Below are 17,941 nucleotides of genomic sequence, written 5' to 3' on the forward strand. Positions count from 1 at the left end.
GGTTATTCCATTCTTTAGGTACATTTTTTCCAGTCACAAAGAATTTTATTTATCTGTGAGATCACCAGTTCAAAGTTTCTAGAAGTTGAAATATTGATTTCACTTGAGAAATACAGCATTTTAATGAAATGTTTCTGGCAATTGTGCTTTTCAAGACTAGACGTTCACCTTAACACATTGATTATTATTCAGAGACGTCTTGTTTTTGCACAGAGTATATCCAAGTTGTAAGCACACCAGTTCATATGAGTTGGATTTTCCATAATATTTTATATGTCTTCATTCTTCAAGGAATTCTATGCTTGGAAAAACAGGATAGTGTAATGAGCATGACTTTTGACTTCATCACTTCTATGTATGAATAAGGTAAGTAATGGAGCAATTTCAGAGAGACAAGATTGTACTTATTCTATATGAGATGCCCCCACAAAAGTGTAACTAATATAAACTCACACATGCATTTTTATAGTCACACGTTAGCTAGCATATGGAGTTTTAAACAGAAAATGTGTCTGTACGTAAAAGAACATTCTTGCTATGTTCAGTGGCCTATTTGGGGATTTTAAATTCTACATTTTGTGTGGCTTTGGACTGGACAATGTTGTGCTATATATATTTCTCTCTTGTCTCATTTTCTATGAAGTATTTGTATTTCACTCCACCCCTACCTTTTCAAAAGAGATAGCAAGCTTATAATGCAATGCATAGGCCTTCTGTCTTGCTTGGAAAATGTATTTCGCATGAGGATACTGTGTGAAATAATGTGACATTACACAATATAGCATACTGGATTTTTTCAATAATCCTTCTGACATATACCTATAAATATTACGATTTATAGTTGAAATTAGTGGGGCAAGGAGTACATAACACTGTACTAATTTGTTTTAAGAACGTAAATTACAGTTAAAATATCATCTACCTGTGTAATAGAATTTTTAGTGGTTCTTTTTGAGCCTTTTTGACATTGGTACTTCAAACAGAATTAAAATATTTGTTTCATACTTTAATGACTGAATGTAGTCTCTCCTTATGGCACCATAACTTTTCTTATATAGAAGCATGCTATTCAAAATGAGATAGTGAAAAACGTTGACTGAAAACTGTTGAAATATACTCTTCCATATGGTTGATTTGAGAGTTCCTCTGTAGAAAAGCCCCAGGAACTTATATACACACACATGTATGTGTACAGCTACAGAAAACTAATATTACAACTAAATAAATGTAAATATTGGTCTCTACTAAGATAAATCACTGAGGGATATTATTAGATTATCTGTGTCTGTGTTTGTCAGGTTTTTTTGAGACAAAGAAAACAAAACCATCGCTTGAAAATGATGATGCAATTATTTTTTGCCAGAATACCAAAATAGTCAACAGTGTTTATATTTCTATTACATCTATTCTCCACCTTCCCATGGTAAAACAAGAAGTTAACTTAGGTACCAGGGTCTAAGATGTCTCCAAATTCAGGGAAGCATAGTAAGGGGAGGAGAGAGTAGTGTAGATGTGGATGTATTGCACAGCAGATATTGTAGTTTTCCATGGCATTCAGGGTTAAGACAGAGAATGAGACAATTTACAGAGGAATTTTGACACTCAGCAGTATTACAGTTCTAAACTTTAAAATGACTGTTTGTAACATTCAGTATTTCAGGTTCTGTCAATGCCAAAAAATAGTTCCTGTATATGTAACTAGATTAAGGAGAATTTTCATTCCCAAGTACCTATGCATCTTTTCATACATACTGTATATATTACCATATATGTTAGGTATAAGATATACAAAAATTTATTAAGGCTTATGTCTTAATGTTGTGCATTCTGAAAAGTCAAGAACAATTTTGAAGGGAGAATTGGGAAAAAAAAAAATCACATTTCATTTCAAGGAAAGTTTAAATGGGTAAAATGACAGTTTAAGATTGTCAAGGATGAATGTCAAATGCATTTTTTGAATGACTATGCATATAATGGGTCACAGCTTCCCAGCTTCCATATATATATTTGTTATAGATGTGTGTAGTTGCTTAAGTGTATCTACTAACTTCAAACACTGGATTACAATCTGTTCTTGTTTTACAGTGCTTTCCTATATGCATATCAAAATAAATACCTTATAAACATAAGATTAAGTTTGAGCAATTGAATTAACAAATGGTTTAACTCTTTGACAGATATAAGATGAAAATATTTGTCCTTTCAAATCTGAAGAGAAGGTGGACATACAGTAAAACATTTGAAAATATTTCCAGGACTGAAAGTACAGAAGTTGATATTTTTCTTTTTCTGTTTTCCTTCTCAGATGTTCACATCCTTGTTTTAATTAACTTGTTCATATAAATACAGTAGGATTGTTGTATTTTTTAAATAACTCTTTACTGGATATGTCAACAAGATAATATATAGTGTATAGTGAGATTTCGAAGTTAACAATGCGTGCAACATGGCAGATTGCGGAAAACAGATAATGCAGACTTCAAATAATCTATTTTTCCATGTTAAAGATAGAAAATATACCAAACACAAAACAGAATCAAGTGTGCATGTTTCAGTTAAAATCAGTTTTATGAAAGATCTTCAGGTATTTGGGACCAAGTGACACAACAAATTTAGTAGCTTATGTTTCTGAGAGGATCAGAACTCAGCTCTCATGAGGCACACTTCCACAGAGCCCCAGCCAGATCCCTTTTGGACTAGTTTTCCAGATGGACCACTAGCCAGTGTCCTTTTAAAAATCAATACATTCTATGCTGTACAAAATTTAATGCCAAATGCTTCAATAATGCCTGTAGTATCATGTAGGATACAAACTGCCTTGTTCAGCAGAGTTCAGGGAAGGAGTGTTCATCACCTTCATTGGATTATCTTTGTATTTAGAAGAGATCATCAGGCAGTATTTGATGAGGCTTAGAGCCAGTAACATTTGGTTTTGGCACATTCTTTTGTTGTTGTTTGTTTTTCCACTGAGCTAGAAAGATAAATTATGACTAAAACCATTATTCTCATGCTTTAAAGGAAAAAGAAAGAAAAAAAATTAAAAAGCTTTAATATTTCCATGGTATAATTTAAGTTGAAAAAGTACTATAAATGGAGAATTTAATGGGAGTTAACCACTTCACTGTCAAAAGCTGAGCCTGAACTTTCATTTCAATGTCATCAATAAAGTGCCTTATGTAGACCCTTAAAATTGTAACAATACAATATGCATAAGTACTTTTGCTTGCAAAATTAAATCAATACTTTTCTTAGAGGGAGAATTTTTTTTTTTCACTAAAAGAGAAAATGATTGAGAGAGAAATATAGTTGATCTATTCTAGTAGCAAATAGCATAAGCTATTGCACTTTTCTTTTATCATCGCATCCATTGTATTTCTTTATTGGCTTACAGAAAAAAAATGCTAATATATTTTCAATCAAAAGTAACTCTATGCCTAAATATTCGTATGAATAAATTCAATAACAGTGTCTCCAGTAAAAAACAAAAGTCCATGCATCCATTAGGTGTTTGTTTCTGCTAACAAGCTACATGCAAGGACGTGACAGAATCTGTGAAAACAAGGTCCAGGTTGTAAATAAGTAAGTCTTCAGAAGGAACCATAGCACTGGACAAAGCAGTGTTTTGATACCAGTTTAACACAATTTCTCTTATACTCTCATTTTTTTCCACTCACCAATCTTATCAGCTATTAGCATTTATGTCAGCTATTAGCAGCATACATTGGATGATGGATGAGATGTTGCATGTAAACCATTCATTTGCACCCAGGTTCAATGAACCCTTGCAAATCAGGACCTAGAGTTTTGGGGTTTCTAATGAGTTGTATATGCATTCACTGAGGACTACTGCTCTATAGTTCTCTTTAGTTATTTGTGGTCAGACATTGGTACTAAGTGAAGATGTTCATAAGCACAAGGAAAAAGCTACCGATTATTAAAATTTATATCACCAAAAGATCATTGTCCATTTTTAACTTCTTCCCCCTCCCCCCCCCCAAAAAAAAAAAGTTATCTGGTGAAAACTGCTCATTATGTATTTGTCTAGATGTGTTTTGAAACCAAGCCACAGTTGTCTGTATGACTGACACTTCGAAACATCCCAAACTCTGCTGTAGGTTGAAATAAATGAAATCTTCTGCAGCTGGGTAGCAATTAGAATTGGAAGAAACATTCTTCAAATGCAACATATGACCTTTTCATTGACTACAGCTGTGAATTTGTTTAAATAATACTCCCAGCTCTATCCAGGAATTTTGGTATAAGTGGCCTTTTACTTTTTTTTTTTTTTTTTTTTTTTTTTTCAGAAGTGTACTTATTGAAAAGAAATTTTGTCAATATCACATAAAAATATATCTTTGTCTTCATACCAAAAAGAAGCATAAACTATGCTGTCTTTAATATCATTTTGATTTTTTTATCTAGGTAAGTCAGTGATACTCCAAACATATATATATATATATATATATATATATGTATACACACATACATTTTGTCATCTGAGATTAACCCAAAGAGTTTGTGAATGTCTTCTGTTTTTACCCTATTAGAATAATAACCACATTTGTTGTCTTCAGTTTGGGCTTGTGGATCTTTCACTTAGAGTACAGCTGAACTCCCTGAATAAGAGTTTTGCTACAAATAAGGCGCCTAACTCCATGGTATCCTGAGGCCTAGAACAGATGTTCAAAGGAGTGTAAAGATTCCTCCAGCATCAGTCACTGAAATATGAAATGTTAGTATGTACATACATTCAAAGGATGCCTTTGAAATCAAACATATAGCTAGTTATTTCAGTGAAATTAAATGCTACATCCACACCCAACAGGACTCTCTGTCTTTACTTAATCTCACAAAAGCTTTTATGGATCCAGCATGCAATGGAAGCATGCAGAAGCACAACTATCTGCTGCTTGTCTTCTGGGCTTTGGCAGCTAAAACACACTGAATGAACAAAATAAAGTATCAACCTTCCCATCATAATCTAGAGCAAATAGGTCACAGATAAAAGACTTTGCATAGACATCTCTACCTAGAATTACACCATTGGAAATCATATGGCAGCTTTTTATTCAGCAAAATTTCAGTGACTTTACTATAACAGTAGCCACCCAGGTTGCCTAAAATACCTGTTATAGCTGAAGAAAATAGCAAATATACAGAATATAGACTGGAAATTCAAATTGTGATTCTAAAAGGTGCTGGGGGGAGGATGCAGTTCTTTGTATAGTGACTGTACTTTGCCATTGACCATAACTAGATTTATTGTGTTTTTGCAGAAAATGAGTGTTACACAATTTGAATTTGAGAAACCGCACACTCACAGACTGCTGGATTTCAAGAATGAGTTAAGGAAATGAGCAAAGGAAAGGATTAAAACCCTCTCTCCCAACATAAGCAGTCTCATAAAGTAAAAAGTCTAAGCATTGCAATGTGAAAGTGCTCCAGCTTTTACTGTCAATCCACCTCTAACAACTTATCTCTAGTTGGTCACTGTATAAAGTTTTCTCTTTGGTTCCCTACTCCCTTAAAAAAAAAAAAAATCAACTTTATTTTTTCCTCTTTTTTTTTTTTTTTTTTGTGAACTTTTCCCTGCCCCTAAGTTCAGGAGAAAGTAAGCTAAAAAAAAAAATGGTGGGGAAACAAAAAAAATAAAATATTTTAATTCCATCACTGAGCTGGCAAGAAAGTCAGAGTTCTTTGCAGTCACAGATTTAATGAAGTTTCTTGAAGATTGTATAATTTTGAGATCAGCATCATGGTTTTAATACAACCATGGTGTTTCACATAGTACATCACTTAGAAGCAATTCCAGCTATAGAATTTGAGGGAATAAAATTCTAAGCCCACCTACTGATTTTAAAGCCCATATCATTGTGGAAAACTTCCAAAAAGCTTAACATAAAAGAAGGGTAATTTGGAGTGACAGAGTATATTTATGTTCTAAAAAGTCCTTAGTTAGTGTTCATCTCTGCTCACTTGAACAGAAAGAAAAAAAAAAAAAAAAAAAAAAAAACACTAATTTATACATGATTTTCCCTGCTGAATGTAGTTCAGTTCACAATAGGCCTGCTGGCCTTTCCAGTAATAAATTGTAATAAATTAAGATTAAAAATTAAAAATATATATATATTTCTCATTTATCTTTGTTTGTCTGTTTTTCTTACTTCATGCTGAGCATAACTCAGACCTCTAAATCAAACAGAGCTTGAAACATAAAAGTCAATGGCAACCTTTCCATTGGCATTATATTTTGCAACGTGTTTTCAAAATTTGCACTTCTAGACTGCAAATTCTACATGAATACTGCAGAGTTGGGAGTGCTTAGAATTTCTCTCTTTCAGGTTTCACCTGAACATTCTGTGTCAACAAATGCTGCTTTATTAAAGAGAGGTGCAACCTAATGACAGCTATCTGTTACATACTGATAACCTTCATCTCCCACTGAGACGGGTCAAAGAATGCCTAAAGCCTCTTAATCATAATGAAAACCAGGAACAGTTTCTAACATAAAAGTATATGATACTGGGGGACATTTTCAGAATAGCTTTTGCAAATAGGATTCAAGGTCACTTTGAGTTTGACACCGAGTTCTGTCTACCTTTCCTATTCCAAGCATATTGGGGAAAAACAATCATACAAGAAGTAGCCTTTTTTGGTAGCAGTCAGAACTCCAGCTTTCAGTTGGAGGTAGGAAATACAGAATTGACAAAAGGGAAAAGAAGTACTTTAAATTGTTTGAAGTTGAACAGTAACTGCTGGATTTGAGCCAAAAGGGTTGTACCCATTTTATCTGAATTGCTTTTGGCCGTTCCTAGTGACCCTGTTTTAATATGCACTTATTTTCCTGTACTACAGGACACCTAGGAACTTAATATCCTTCAGACAGCTTCGACAGCAAAGTGGTTAATGTTTGAAGAATGAGTCAATCTTTCCTTTGCCGTGACATTGGGTTCTTATTGTACAACCCTGTACAGTACTTAGCAATATTTTTTAAAGATTTAAAAAGCAAAGAGTTACAAAACCATTTGCAATTAACTTGAAATAGAAAAGATAGCACTTTTTTAAATCCTATTATATAGTACACCGTATAAATTACAGAGTATTCAAATGCATAAATGCATCTGCGTAACATTTATCAAATGTAATTTTTTCATTGTTGTTGGGGGGATGTTACTTTTTCAGAGTTTTTTCTCTTTGTCCTAGACACCCCCATCTACCCACACTATCACGTATGACAGTGCTCCAGGTCTGAGACATTGCTGTTGCAGTATCGCATGTTGTTGGGGATGTGGCAGTCTGTGTAGTTAATGCCCCCATTTGGGGTATATATGGGCTGCAGTCTGAAATCTCCTTTAAGGAGCTGATCATTATTTAAGGAGACAATCTGGAAGCTGGTTTCCGTCATCTCCAGGATGGAGTTGTCCTTCTTGGTCCCTGCCTCACAGTAGTCATCTTTCCGACGGCCCCGGTTATATTTCCACTTCTGGGAGGTGTAACGCCCCTTTTTGTGCATGTGCCAGCAAAAAATGCTGAGCAGGACCACGAGGACAAATATCACTGCACCCCCAATCAACCCTGCCAGCAGAAATGGAGAGCCCAGGTTCTGAGAAGTTGTCTGCTCATGGCTGGAGGGGATGTTGCTGCCATTGTTCAAAAAGGAAGCCTTGGTTGTGGCTTCTGAACAGACAGTGTCTTCTCCTGTTCGGTAATTATTATAAGCATCCAGTGGAACCAAGCAAATCCGATAGGTGGATTTGGGCTCCAGATTTACCAGACTCAAGTGTTGCTTCTCACCACTAACTATACGCTCCTGAACAATTCCTCCTACCAGACTATGGCCCATTTTAACCCATGTGAGTTTATATGCCATCACGGTAAAAAGAGATATCCAGTTAACCTGGATGCAAGTGTCATTCACAAAATGGATAGAGAGTTGAATCCGTTCAGATATAGGAGGTGTCACCCTTTCTCTGTCCTCCCTGTCAGGCACAGTGGGGAGTGTGACTATGGTGGGAGTCAGAGGATTATACCTGCTACTTGGGGAAGGAACGGATGAGGGGGAAACTAATGCAGTTGGCTTGGCTGTAGCTGGGACTGGGGTGATGATAAGTGGCAGACCAGGAGTGGTGGTGGGGCATGACAACATATTCATATTGAGTTCCCTGACCGCCATACCTCGGACCTGTTCTGGTCGCTGGCACATAAAACCCCGTACATTGATGGAAGAAGGAATAAATTTGAGCCATTCAGTGACCCACTTTATACTGCAGTCACACAACCAGGGATTATTCCTTACAGTGAGTTGTCTCAGGTTGTGGAGGTTATCAAATACCCCCTTTACCAACATCCGAAGCTGATTGTTGGAAATATCAAGACGTTCCAGTTTATGAAGTTTTGAAAAGGCTGTAAGTGGTATATGGGTTATCTGGTTGTCCTGCAAGTAGAGCCTTAGTAGATGTGTACCTGGAAGATCAGGAGGAGGGTAGGTCAGTGAATTCCGCACTATTGAGAATTCCTTGAGCTTGGAGAGGTGGCTGAAGGTGCCTTCAGCTATGCCTTTATTAGTAAGGAGATTGCCATCCACAATCAGACGCTCCAAACTTGTAAGATTCTGGAAGGCCAGGTCTGAAATGACAGCAATGCGGTTTTCATCTACTCGAAGTTCTTGTAAGTCCACTGGAAGGCCTACTGGTACGCTGCTTAAGTGATTCTTGGACAAGAACAGAAGCTTGAGGCTGATGGCTTCCCGGAATGCCCCATCCTCAACCCCAACAGTGGAGATGGAGTTGTCATCCAGGTGCAGTTCTTCCAGCTTCAAAAGCTGAGCAAGGGCAGCCCGAGAAATGGTCTGAATGTTGTTTTCCTGCAGGTGGAGAACCCTGACATTCTTGGGCAAGTTCATGGGGAATTCATCCAACTGGTTGCCATACAGGTAGACTGTGTGCACAGACTGAACATTGTGCAACTCTGCAGGAAATCCAGCATTATTAATTTGGTTATTGTGGAGGTAGAGGACGGTTACACCCTCTGGTATCCCAAGAGGCACTGAGGTCAAGCTTCGCTCATTACAGTAGACAAAGTTTCGGTCACAGCGGCACACTTTTGGACAAGCCACAGTTTTAGAGACCTGCATGTACAGCCCCAGGGAAAAGATAAGCCATGATTTTATGAGAACAGCCCAGTCTGTGGGCCACATTTTAGTCCAGAAACCCATTTCTAATTTAAAGAAATAAAGTACCAAAGCGTTAAAGAACTGATAACAATAATAAAGCACAGGTAGCAAAATCTCAGGTCATTAAAATTGACTCCGGTTTATGTCCAGTGTTCAGGCGGAGATAAAGTCCTGCAGGCTAAGTAAAAAATAATCCTTTTACAGTTGGCCCACCTCCTACTCTTAATAAGAAAGCCACAGTCTTATTAGCCAGGATTACAAAGTTTGCTGTAACCTTCCTCCATGTGTGCTGAAAGAAACAATAGCAGTATCTTTCCAGGTGAACAACCAGTTAATTTAAAGCTACCAGAAGTTGTCTAAGTATGAGTTGCTTGGAAGGATAATATTTCCTTTGACTGAAGTCTGTCGGTGTTACACTCAGCTTTCTGAAGTCAGCAAAGTTCTCATATCTGCTATCTGCTGGATCTGGTCTTCCTGTTAAAGAAAAGAAAAAAAGAAAAAGTTGAATACCATGAATTTTTTAATAGGGAAGACCAAGCCCATTGGAAGACTATTCTAAGGCTGTGCTCTTTATGACTTTCTGGAAAAAAAAAAAAAGGCATTAATATTAAACATTAGCTTAATATTACTATTAAATAATCTTGAAATAGATTTGATGCAAAGTCATTGCAGTGATTGAAGGACTTTCAGGAACTTAAGTGAAGGCTAGATCTATCAGCTCTGTTTGAATATTGTATCTCCAATCTCTGTCTTCTCACAGTGTTTCAACTCCTAAAACTTAAACATTTTACTGGAAATTTTTGCTTAACATTTTTTTTTTTCTTTCACAGAACCACTAACTCCAATGAGCTGCATTCACTGCTGCCTGACAGACTAGACTCCAGACTGTCCTATTTAATCACACACTGTGGTTGATTTTTTTTTCATTTCCTACCAGACTCTGGAATGTTCTGGCCCTATTTGCATAAAGCCATCGTGTGTATTCACCTCCAGTCTTGCACACTGCAAGATTATTGCAGCTCACTACAGTAAGCTAGCTACATATGAGGGGAATCTTTTAATAAATTATGGTAATCTACAAGTGCAATATACACTGCTGTAAGACATATTTTTGCTAAAACTATCATCTTGATATTGCTTCTAATGTGAACTGTGCTGTCAACAGACTTCAGAACTAACATTCCACTAAATGAAACTGGCTTACATCTGCTACATTAGTGTTTTAGGATATCAGCTCAGACTACAGCAGTTTTTTCTGGAAAGAATTTTCTTTCAAACCATAAAGTTTAGATACTTTTAACTTTGCTAAAGTGTAGTCTGAATGGCTTCATACACAAATTTGTTAATTCTAGTGTAGATGAGCTCTCAGCTTTTAAGCATACTTTTCAACTTTAACCTTCCAAGATACTATTTGTTATTCAGATCTATAACCAAACAATTCAACTCTAAATCATACAATGGAAGATACTGTATTGCTTGATGCTATCTTGTCTTATATGTTGTTTCAACTGACTGGAGTTAAAAAAAAAAAAAAAAAAAAAAGACTAAAAAGAGAACAGGACACATTTTACATACTTGAACTAAAAATGAAGTACATAAACAAGTACCAAGCATCTGTAGACCTCAGTGTGTTCAACTGTAGTTACCTAAGCACAGTATTTTTCCAGATTTTTTTGACTCAGCTCAAAATTCACTGTCTGCGATTTCAGTAAAACAGAATTTCCGTGAACAGAAAAAAATCTTTAAAATTCTGTTTTTCTTTATTTAAACCATGTAAGCACCACCCATCCTTTCCAGAACCACAAGAGATATATCTTAGAAGTACATAAAAGTGTTTTTGTTTGTTTGTTTGTTTGTTTGTTTTTAGTATTTTTTTGTTTATTCCTGTTACAACTGCAGAGGTTGTAACATGTCCCAAATGCGGCATGGGACTGGAAGTACAGAAAGTCTCTTTAGGAGTCAATATGTTATAACCCAGCAACTTTGTACTTGTAGATTACTATATTTATTTGGAACATCATCAGGTATCAGCATCAAGTCTGGAACAGTTGGAGATAAAAAGCGAGTCCTAGAAAAGTCCTCTAGTTTATCATTATGCCTTCAAATGGCAAATACACCATATGCCTATATTACATGCTGTCCTTTTCTGGGACAGCAGTTAGTAAGATTAACTAGTCTGGTATTCAAGGCTTTCTCTCTTGCAAGCATATTTCAGTCAAGAGTGGTTCCTTGACAATTTTGTAAGTTGACTTGATTCTGTAGAGAAACTCTAACAGGATTACATCCTCACATGATCGTAAGTGTAACAGTTTATCCACGTGTAATATGTTCTGGCTCCTGTCTAGATCATATTGTTCTGATCTGTCATGACATTGTCTTTGAAATAAGAAAGGATGTGCAGAACCTCTTCTGAGAACCGTGGGACCACACATAATAAAGTGGTTCTCATTCCCTTTCTAGCATCAGAGAGAGTCTGCCCCTCCCAACAGGGCCAATACCCTGTACTTAGTTCTGTTTTAATTGTAAATCCAATTGCCAAATGGGTTTTATTTGACACCCAGCTGTAATAGAAAGACCAGCTAAGGACACGCAGCCACAGGCAGCTGAAGCTCCTGGTATGCCAGGAACCTCCTGAGGCAGTAATGTCTATTAAAATAGGTTTATACATTCACCTTATTCTAGGAGTCTGGCCAGGGTACCTCTTGGCTAGGTAAATGTGGCATCTCAGTAAAAGATCAAAGTAAAGATTCTAGTAAATTGGGTCAAAATGCACAGCGCTTCTCATTATATATTACAAGTAAATGACCTTTGGCTGGATGGTCACTCAAGCACAGCATCACTTTGGAAGGTGGCACTCCAGAGTTTCTCTCTTTTTTTATGGTTAGGTGGATTTTGCATTTTTAAAACTTTCCTACTACTTGATTTCTCACCCATGCTACCTGGAAAAGCTGAAATGGTTCAGTCTGTAGCTAATCACCAACACTGAGGGCAGGTAGAGTAATTGTGGTTTCTCGCCCATCCCTGGAATCCCTGTTGGCTTCCTAAAGAAAAATCTCTATTTTCAATATTCTTATAAGAATTGAACTGAGTCTCTCTGTAAATGAACTGATCATTTGCAGAGGTAGAATTTTGGCAGTGGAAGAATAAAGGGCACTCAATATCCCTATCTTTCATGACTTCAAATCTTGGGAATTGACTTACAAACTGTAGATTGTTAGTGGCTTACTTGGTGTGAAACCAGAAAGTTCTAAAAACCAGTCTGGGATGCAAAGAAGAGGGTAAGAGAATATGTTGTGGTTCACTTATTTATTTATTTATTTTTTTAAATCAACATGCAAATATGTTAGCAATAACACATCTGTTCATCATCACCTTGATCACTTTTTGCTTCTATTTCTTTAGCCTATACACTTGATATCTATTTTTTCTCACTGTATCTTCTGTGGAGCACAAACCATGTCTTCCAAGTGTCTAGGACATTTCCTGTCTTACTCCAACCAGGATATTAAATCTTGTTAGGATCTGAGGAATGATATCTATAAAAGTTGAGAGAAGCATATTGTAATAGACAAGAACAAATCCACATGTTCTAGGTGGACACATCTGAAAATTCAGGCTTAGTGGCCTGAGTTTCTGACACCAGTGAAAATGTTTATCTTTGGAGGAATTTCTGATGAACATTTTTATCTCACTGTCTTATTAATTGTTTATTTTTAAACCTACCTTATTTAAAATGTCTTTTGGAATGACTAATACTAGATGGAGATGAACAATTCTGCCTTTGTGTGCTGGATAAAAACTTCAAATTTGCTTTTAAGACTGTAACTGAACTGTTCTTTTCACATATTTTGACTGAAGGTATTAAAAAGTTGAAACATCTGGCTGCAAGTTGAGAAAGTGAAGGTTTTATTAGTTTCTCCCTTACTGCTCAGAATTATCCACACAACTTCAAGCTTTAGTCATCCTGCTTTGCACAGGCCATGAAATAATTTAGATTCAATAAATAATCATGTTTCAATAATTAATATACTACTGAAAATGCTACTGAGTCTTAAATTTGTGTTATCTAAGAAAAAAATAAAATAAAATACTAACAACCTAATAGCAGCTAGTTTATTGACCTCTTTCCTATCTCAGTGACCAATATTGTTTCAATGACTTGGTCTACTGTGCCTAAAGTAGCTCCAAAGGGCCAGAGGGCCATCTTCAGCACATTCCATGCTGCACCCCTCCAAACATGTAGTCCCAGGTGCAGTGGTCAAGGTCCCAGTGGCTGCCTGAAAACCTGATGAAGTTCAGTGGAGGGAATGCAAGCATGGGAATCAAGGGAGAAGAATAGCTTACAGAGCACAGCCTGCATATAAATGCATACGAATGAACAGCCTTGTGTTATAAACACAGGAATAATGTTGTGTTCCTGAAGCCAGGCTGTCTATCTTCATTAATATTCTCATGCTTGACACTATTATTTTTTAAGGGAATAAGAATAACAATATTGACTATTCCATCGTTCAAGGAATCCTTAAAATAATCAAAAGCAGTTCCTAGGAATCTTGATTCCCTCCTTCTCTGCCCCCCCCCCCCCCCCAAAATTCTAACCACACAGCATTTATCTGAACCTGACTGCCATGCAACATAAATCAGAAGACAAGCAAAACCAAAATCAAATAGCCACATCCAGCCTTTTCACTACTACCAGACAGTGAATCCTATTTAGCACAAAAACATTTAGAATAAATTTTCTTGGCTTTACTGCAGACCAAGGTCATAATCAAGTCATATTCTTACTCTGCATAATTATCGTATGCAGCAAGTACAAGGCTATTATGTCTGGAACTGAATGACAACCAGAAAACAAATCTAATTCTATTTCTCTGGAACCTAGTAGAGTTCATAGCACTTAAGGAAAATGTTCCTGTATTTCTATCAACTGGTAACAAAAATAACTATGGAGTAATACTTGAAAAATCCCCTTTTTTTTTTTTTTTGTATATGTAGAGTTCATGTCTACACATGAATGAACATTATGTTTTGTTTACTGATTAGGAGCTGAAGGTGATAGTTTACTGTGTATGTTTCTCTACAAGTTACTTGGTTTTGAACTTAGTGTTGAGACCCTTACTATCAGGCTATAATCTCTGCATCAAAAGCACAGAGAAAATGACACTAGTTCTCGAGGAACCAAAGTGCTTTTACAAGAAGCATTTTTGCATGCTTGCTGCTGTGACTGTTTCATATTTCTGAGTGTGTATTATGTCAAGAAGAAGAGGTGAGGAAGAAGAAAAAGAGGTGAAGAACAAGAGGAGAAACCTTTCTTGGTGCTCTCCTCCTGAAGTAAATATTGATGTTAGAATAATGATCAATAGCCAGTACTGTAAGGAAACCTTAAAATGTCTCTTCACATTGTTGAAAGTGCACTAAAGTCCATAGGGACAGACTTTTGCAGAGGAAGTTATGATTGCCTTTGCAATACTGTTAGTGGAATGATTCAGCAAATAAATGTACCCAGTGAGATCTTCCCTCACATTCTTCTCTGCCCTGATCACAACATATCTGATCTTGCCTCCCAGTTTGCACTTACAACTACTCTTGAAATCTCAGATCAACCAGACTGCTGAAGGAAAGTGAAATGGATTTGGATCTGACTTGGTGGAGACAGGAGAAAGTTTAGAAAGTGGTACATTTTGCAGCAATAGGTGTAAAGATGTCATTCACCATCCTTCTCCTCCTTGTTCCTCAGTAATCTTCTGCTCCTCCAAGACTTTTATGTCTTTCTAGCTACATTCCTGCAAACTATTAAGCAGACATATTTCCCAGAATGATGCAGGCTTCAGGAAAACATTTTTTTTTAGAAGTGTGATGCTATATTCAACTAAAGTTTTGTCTTTGGAAATCTGTGTCGTGTACTAGTTCTTGCCAGTAAAAAGGCATCTGACCTCCAGGAGGGGGAGCTGAGATAGCAAGAAACTCTATCCCTACAATAACAACAACAAAAGTTAGAATGTGAGAATTGTTTTCTCCTAACATTGTCTGTCCCCAACCTACATAAACCAATTTCTCTTTGCTAACAGGAGTCTGGGATCACCAGTGATGGCTGGCTTGACAGCCTCTCTGCTGCATGCCTGACAAATAATTTGAGCTGTATAATACTTAGTTTCTGGGAAAATTAATGTTTCAATATGCTAATAGTGAGTTTGAATTTTATTTGTTTTGTGGTTCAAGCTCATTCTTTGCCCATGGATAATACAGAGTGCAGTTACTGTATAGATATGAGGAGGTCAAAATGTCCTCTGCAAGCTACAGGACATTAGAGTGATCATTAGATCAATGATCACATTAGAGTGATCATTGTACTCCAGGAAGCAGGGCTGAGGTAGCTACAAGAACAGTGACTCAAGTGAAGCCACAAATTCAAGGTTTCCATTCATCCCATTGGGCAGTGTGCTGTGCCACACATCCAACTCAGTTTTGTAGACCTGTGCATAAGCATGTGCTGAAGTGCAGAAGTTCAGATGTGTAGAATGCAACCTGTCTAGACTAATGAATCTTTCTTACTGTTTACTTCACCAGTTATTTATTTTTGACAGAAGAACTTTATTCACAAAACCTGATGTTGCATAAGTTCTTGAAGATTGTTTTGCCTGTGATAAATAATTAAATAACAGCTACTGCAACCTCCAAGCCCAGAAATGTTTGTCTTTCCATTTTGTGGCAAAAAAATTCATCTCTGCTCATGTGCACAGATGCCCGATAGCTCATTAGATTTTTTTTTTCACTGTCAGTAAAGTCAGGGAATATGACTACTTTTAGAAATAAAAATAAATAAATTCTAAAAAATCTCTTTCAGATTCAGAAATGAAATGCCACAGAACACCTACTGGCAACTCTCAAAGAAAGAGTGCATTTCTGATTGCAAGCTGTATTAGTGGACACTGCTGTGCTACCCACACAAATTTATTTTTTTAGTTTGTTGTACCAACTATTCCAATCTGAATGTCTGTCTGCATGGATTACTCTTGCATAGACCTTTGCTATTGATTGTTTCAGCTTCTGGTAGAACCAGAAGGGTATTCTAGAAATGAAAAACTGCCACTAAGGACTTCCTGCCTCTGTAGTCCTGAATTCTAATGTAGGAATCGTGAAGAAGAAGAAAACGTGCAGAACTGCACTTGAATTTTTGAGTTGTCTAGGACTTCAAGGTAGTTCAAAAGTCAATGATAGCCCAAGCATCTGTTTAGAAAGAAACATCTATGCTTTCATTATAAAAATGCTGATTGTTGAAAATTTACTCCAGATGGTAACCATCATGATATTTTCACTCCAGTGGGCAAAGAGGAACAGATGATCACCTCCAGGAGTCATATTAAATGGAATCTTGCACCTACTAGCTAAGTGCTGTTGGTGTCTTTATTAACCTTCCCCCAAGGCCTTGTCTAATTTTTCACTTGTCTAATGCTGTACTGTTCAAAACTTGACAAATTTGACAAAAAGTGAGAACAATTGATTTAGTATGGCTGTGAATTAATTCTTTAGTCTTTCATCCCCAAAGAACTGATCTCATAACTTAGGTGAAATAGTTTCGATGGATCTCATCTAGTACTCCATAAACTCAGCAATGTACTAAGTGATGATGTAAGTCTGGATGGAGAAAGTCAAAAATGGCAGATTAAAAGAAATTTACATGAAGAACTATCTGGAACATTTCAACAAAATTTCATAAAATATATGATTTCACTGAAGCCAAAAATGTTTTATGGAGATTTGTCAGTTTTGATTACATTTTCAATAAGAAATGTGTCTGAAGCGTAGTGTTTTCTGATCATTTATGACCAGAGGGACACAGAGAAAAAGGAGAGAGGAAGAGTAAAAAATTGACCTTTTTGTACCCCCCAAAAAAAATGTTTTAACACAATTTCATTTAATGAAAACATTCACAAAATAGTGTTTATGTTGCATATTCTAAAATCAAGAACATAGTTGAATTATTTGCCTCTGGACAGCTCTACTTAACAAGGTAAAGTGAAAACAAAAATTTGTTTTCTTTCTTGATCCTTTTCCAGAGGGCTTACAGCTTTCTGTGACAACAACTGGACATGTCTGTAAAAACAAACAAACAAACAAAAATAACTAATAATACAAAACTAATTTATAATAATTCCCCTGTTTGGAAATCAAATGTTCTGTACTGTGTTTAGCATAATGCATTTTGTACTAAGAAAAAACTGAAGGTAACCTGCTGTTTCTTTGCAAGCAAATTGGTCTCTACCTATAAATTATTCTACCCTGTGAAGCAAACAGTTTGCTTTTACCTAGAGATATGTGGGCAGTCTGGCAAAATGTCTGTGGATAATTTGAAAAAGCTGCTTTTAGTGACCTAAGTGACTAAATATTGTTTCTGTGGAGACAATATCTTGACACATTTTAAATGTGTTGCACAGGGGTACATCATTGATAAGATTGTCTATGGTGTCGCATTACTTTGTGGGGTATCATTCATTTAGGGTCTTAGGAAAATGAGTGTGGGCTGCCATATTCTTATGTTCCCTATTTGTGGCATATGGCCCAGGGAGAAAATATGGCACTAGCTGTCCCCCAGCCACGTAGGTACCTTAATATAAATAAAGTTCTAAGTATCATATGTACATTTTCCCAACAAAACCAGAGATTTCACCTTTTAATATTGCTTTGCATGCTGCTTCTTCACAGTACTAAGAACTCCACAATCACTGATAAGCAGCTATTAAAAAAGATTAATAAAGTTGCTTGCAC

The 17,941-nt window shown here is 36.4% G+C and overlaps 1 protein-coding gene across 8 annotated transcripts in view; it reads right to left on the reverse strand.

Annotated features, from left to right (window-relative positions):
- Positions 1 to 4,268: 4,268 nt before the first annotated feature.
- FLRT2 (fibronectin leucine rich transmembrane protein 2) overlaps positions 4,269 to 17,941 on the reverse strand; it is a 57,961-nt gene continuing 44,288 nt past the window's right edge. For all 8 annotated transcript variants that reach the window (XM_013102426.5, XM_005022535.6, XM_038179134.2 and 5 more), the window contains one exon: positions 4,269 to 9,646. In XM_013102426.5, coding sequence (XP_012957880.1) covers positions 7,226 to 9,214 — 1,989 coding nt within the window. In that variant the 5' untranslated portion in view covers positions 9,215 to 9,646 and the 3' untranslated portion in view covers positions 4,269 to 7,225. The remainder of the gene's footprint in view (positions 9,647 to 17,941) is intronic.

Source organism: Anas platyrhynchos, chromosome 5 (assembly GCF_047663525.1).
Source record: "Anas platyrhynchos isolate ZD024472 breed Pekin duck chromosome 5, IASCAAS_PekinDuck_T2T, whole genome shotgun sequence".
In the NCBI taxonomy this organism is placed as follows: Eukaryota; Metazoa; Chordata; class Aves; order Anseriformes; family Anatidae; genus Anas; species Anas platyrhynchos.